Genomic DNA, 4,369 nt, shown 5'->3' on the forward strand with positions numbered 1-4,369 from the left:
TTTGCGATTTTATTGTGTTTTTATTTTTTATTTTTTTTTTTGCGATTTTCCTTGTTTTTGCAATTTTACTATTTTTTTTTTATTGTGTGATCTTTATATTTCTTTGTTTTTATTTTCAATTTGTTTGTTTAAATTTTCGATTTTTTTTCCAATTTTTTTTCCTAATTTCCTTGAGTTTTTTTCCCCTAATTTCATCGATTTTTTCTTCTAGTTTTCTAGTTTTTCTATTGGATTTTAATTTCAGATTGGTTTTTTTGCTACAATTTGTGTTTTTGAAATTAGGTGTTTGCATATTCATGGATTTAGATGATGTTGAACATAATTCTCCTTCTTCCTCTGTTACTCATTCTGGTAATTATAATTGTTTTTAATGCTTTAATTTCAATTTACTTACATGTTCTAAAGTTTCTTTACATGGTCTAAAATTTTTTGTTCTATGTTCTAAATTTTTCCAGCTATATTCTAAAGTTTACTAATTTCTAAAGTAATTTACTATGTTCTAAAGTTTCTTTACATGCTATAAAGTAATTTACTATGTTCTAAATTTTTTTTTCACTTTATTCTAAATTTTATTATGTATGTTATAAAGTAATTCACTATGTTCTAAAGAAATATGTTATAATTAAGTTCCTAATTTACTATGTTTTAAAGTTTATCCTTAATGTTCTAAACTTTTCTCTGTATGTTCTAAAGTTTTCTATGTATCTCTCTTTATGTTTAAAGTTTATTTTAATGTTCTAATGTTTTCTTCATATTCAATGACATTTATTGTATGTTCTAAAGTTTACCTTCTAGTTTTAAATTTTACTTTTTATCTTTTAATGCAGTTGGTGTTATTTATCGTACTCCTGAGGTTGTTGGATCATTTAGCCCTGGCGGTACCACTAAGGAATGGATTCCAAGTGTTCCCGAGGAGTTAAAACCCCGTCTAGGGATGATATTCAAAGATCCCGAAGAGGGTCTTAGTTTTTACAAAGCATATGCAAATGCCGCTGGGTTTACTTCTAGGAAATCTACTATTTCAAGGAAGAAGAATAACAAAGATATAATTGCTTTTCAATATGGAATTTGCAATAAGGAAGGTTTCAGGGCAACAAGAAAATCTATTTCTTAACAAATAGTTGATGAAGAGGGAAAAGTTCGTATTACTAGGAAATGTTTAGTCACTCGTGTAGGATGCAATGCTCACATATGTATAAGATATGATGCCGGAAAGTATGTTGTTACTCATTTCAAAGCAGAACATAATCATTCTTTATATACTCCAAGTTGTGCAAAATTTCAAAAGGATAATAGAAAAATGCATATTATGCATAAAAAGTTGATTGTTGATAATTCAAAGGTGATACATTTTTATGTGCTAAATATTTTTTTCTTTGTTATGATTTACTATGTTCTAAAGTTGATTCTTAATCATAGTAATTTTTTTTTTTTACTTTTTTTTTTTGTAAACAGGTAAATGTTGGTCTTGTGAGGTCTTATACTATGATGAAAGAATTAGCTGGATCACATGAAAGTGTTGGTGCATCTAAACAAGATTTCAAATTTTTTTTATAGAGATTTGAAGGCTTATATTGCTGGGTCAGATGCCCAAATGTTTGTGGATAATTTTCAAAATAAGAAATTGCTTTGAAGTGCGTTTTTTTTACTATGATGTTGGTGAAGAAGGTAGACTTTGTAGAGCTTTATGGGATGATCCTATTTGTCGACAATATTATGCACTTTTTGGTGATATGGTTTCTTTTGATACCACATTCAAAACAAACAGGTGATGTTCTAAATGTAGATTTCTTTATGTTCCTAAACAAATATCTATCATGTTTTGATGTTCTAAACATATATTTCTTATGTTTAAAACTATGTATGTCTAATGTTCTAAACATAGATTGCTGATGTTCTAAACATAGATGTCTTATGTTCTAAAATATATCCGTCATGCTTTCATGTATTAAACTTTATGCTTGTGTGTTTTACACTTTATGCCTTGTCTTCTAAACTAATATCCATCATGTTCTGATGTTCTAAACATTATATCTTGTGTTCTAAACATTATGGCTATACGTTCTAAAGTTTACTTATTAGGTTTAAAAGCTTCATTCTATATTCTAAGTTTATTGTTTATGTTTTAGGTAATTCATTATGTTTTAAAACAACTACATTATTGGCAAGTTTAATAATTAAAATAAATTACTGTGCTCTAAAGTTTATCCTTAATGTTCTAAAGTATACCTTTATGTTTTACAATTTACTTCTATGTTCTAAAGTTTACCCTTATGTTCTAATATTTTCTGCATATATAATTTGTGTATGTTACAGATATAACATGATCTTTGGTCCATTTACTGGAGTTGATCATCATAAAAAATGTGTTACTTTTGCGGCTTTTTTTTTAGCTCATGATGATATATCATCTTTTGAATGGGTTTTCAAAACTTTTCTTAAATCAATAGGAAATAACGAGCCTTTGTGTTTGATTACCGATCAAGGCCCTGCAATAAAGTTGCTGTTCGTAATGTTTTTCAAACTACAGAACATAGGTTTTGTATGTGGCATATTATGAAAAGGGTGCCTAAAAAAGTAGGTCGGGCAATTGCCCAAGACTTTGATTTTTTGAAAAAAATTTGTGCATGTGTTTGACATTTAGAGATTGAGCCGGCAGAATTTGAAGAAAAGTGGAACAAAGTTATTTCAGAATTCAATTTGAACGATCATGAATGGTTGGCACACATGTACAACATACATGATATGTGGATTCCAGCGTATTTCAAAGATTTATTTTTGGGTGGCATCATGAGGACCACATCTAGATCAGAAAGTGTAAATAATTTTTTCACTATGTTCACATATCCCCAACTCACTTTGATTGAGTTCTACATGAGGTAATATGTAGTTGTCTAAATATGTTCTAAAGTTACTCTCTATGTTTAAAAGTTTTTCTTCTATGCTCTAAAGTTTTCTTTTTTATGTTTTATAGTTTTACTATTTATTTTATAATTCTCTTTTATGTTCTTTTTTATGTTCTAAATTTTGTCTTACATCTTAAAAAGTTTTTGTTTAATGTTTTAATAGTATTTAGATCATAATAAGCATGTCATGTGTATTATTATAATATGTTCTAATGTAATTCACTTTATGTTCTAAAGTTATCTTCTATGTTCTAAAGTTAATTTCTATTTTCTGTAGGTTTGAATGTGTATTGGATGCTCAAAGGCACACTCAAAATAAAATGGATAATGATTCGAAGAATAAGCGTCCGAAGTGCAAGACTCCAATTCCTTTAGAGAAAGATGCTTCAGAGTTGTTTACAACAACAATTTTCTATAAATTTCAATATGAGCTTGAAATTGGATGTTTTAATTGTGGTGTTGAGGAGATGAAGAAGGACAATGAGATTTACATTTTCACACTAAGGGAAGGATCTAGGAGGAGGACTTTTGATGTTGTTTTTGATCCAACTACCTTAGATACCAAGTGTTTTTGTAAAAAATTTGAACGTGATGGTGTGCCTTGTAGGCATATGATTTGGGTGTGGAAGGCAAGGATGTTAGAAAAAATTCCCAAGACATACGTTCTAAATAGATGGTGTACAATGGCTTATAAGAAGCCCATTTTTGATTTAGAGGGTAATGTGTTGGAGGAATGTCTTAATGCAGTAGATAAGAAGATGCTATTAAATGATTTGTGGTCTGAAATTCATGCTTGTGTGAGTTTAGTGCAAAACAATGAAGATGATCTTAGTGATCTTGTCAAAAAACTTCAAGCCATGAGGATAGATTTGGAACAGAAGAAAACAACAAATGGAAGCAACAATCTTTCTAGCAAAGTTAAAGACATTAAAATGCTTATTGGAGCTAGATTACCTTTTGAAGTTTTGATAAAACCTCCTAAAATTTCAAAAAACAAAGGTACAGGGGTTCATGTTCCAAATCAGGTTAATGTTCCAAATGATATCAATGTTCCAAATGATACCTATGTTCCAAATGATACCCATGTTCCAAATAGTGACAAGAGAATGAAGAGTGTCAGAGAAAAAGCCGTTGAACAAAGTCAAAAGAAGAAAAGATTATGTAGAGCATGTGGAGAGCTTTACTATCATGATAGTCGTAATTGTCCAGGGAAAGTCAAGTGATATTGTGAGTAAACATTTTTTAATTTTCTTATGTTCTAATTAGTAATAAATTAAAATTATTATTATTATATAAATACTTTGAGTTTTTAATTTAATAAATGTCTCTTCATATCATTTTGTATATGTTTTAAAATGCATGAAATATGTTCTAAAATTTATCATATATTATAATGTGTTTATGTTCTAATTATTTTTTATTTCAGTTTGATGGATATGCTATTGGTACAACCGCACAGGACA

At 28.7% G+C, this 4,369-nt stretch overlaps 1 protein-coding gene across 1 annotated transcript; it reads left to right on the plus strand.

Moving 5' to 3' along the window:
* Positions 1 to 296: 296 nt before the first annotated feature.
* LOC145566520 (protein FAR1-RELATED SEQUENCE 5-like) lies at positions 297 to 4,129 on the plus strand. Its single transcript, XM_081625915.1, has 7 exons — positions 297 to 351; positions 828 to 1,082; positions 1,176 to 1,342; positions 1,456 to 1,522; positions 1,636 to 1,768; positions 2,317 to 2,505; positions 3,184 to 4,129. The coding sequence occupies exons 1-7, from the start codon at positions 297 to 299 to the stop codon at positions 4,127 to 4,129; spliced, it is 1,812 nt and encodes a 603-aa protein (XP_081482041.1).
* The last annotated feature ends 240 nt before the right edge of the window (positions 4,130 to 4,369 follow it).

Source organism: Chenopodium album, chromosome 11, assembly GCF_948465745.1.
Source record: "Chenopodium album chromosome 11, dcCheAlbu1.1, whole genome shotgun sequence".
In the NCBI taxonomy this organism is placed as follows: domain Eukaryota; kingdom Viridiplantae; phylum Streptophyta; class Magnoliopsida; order Caryophyllales; family Amaranthaceae; genus Chenopodium; species Chenopodium album.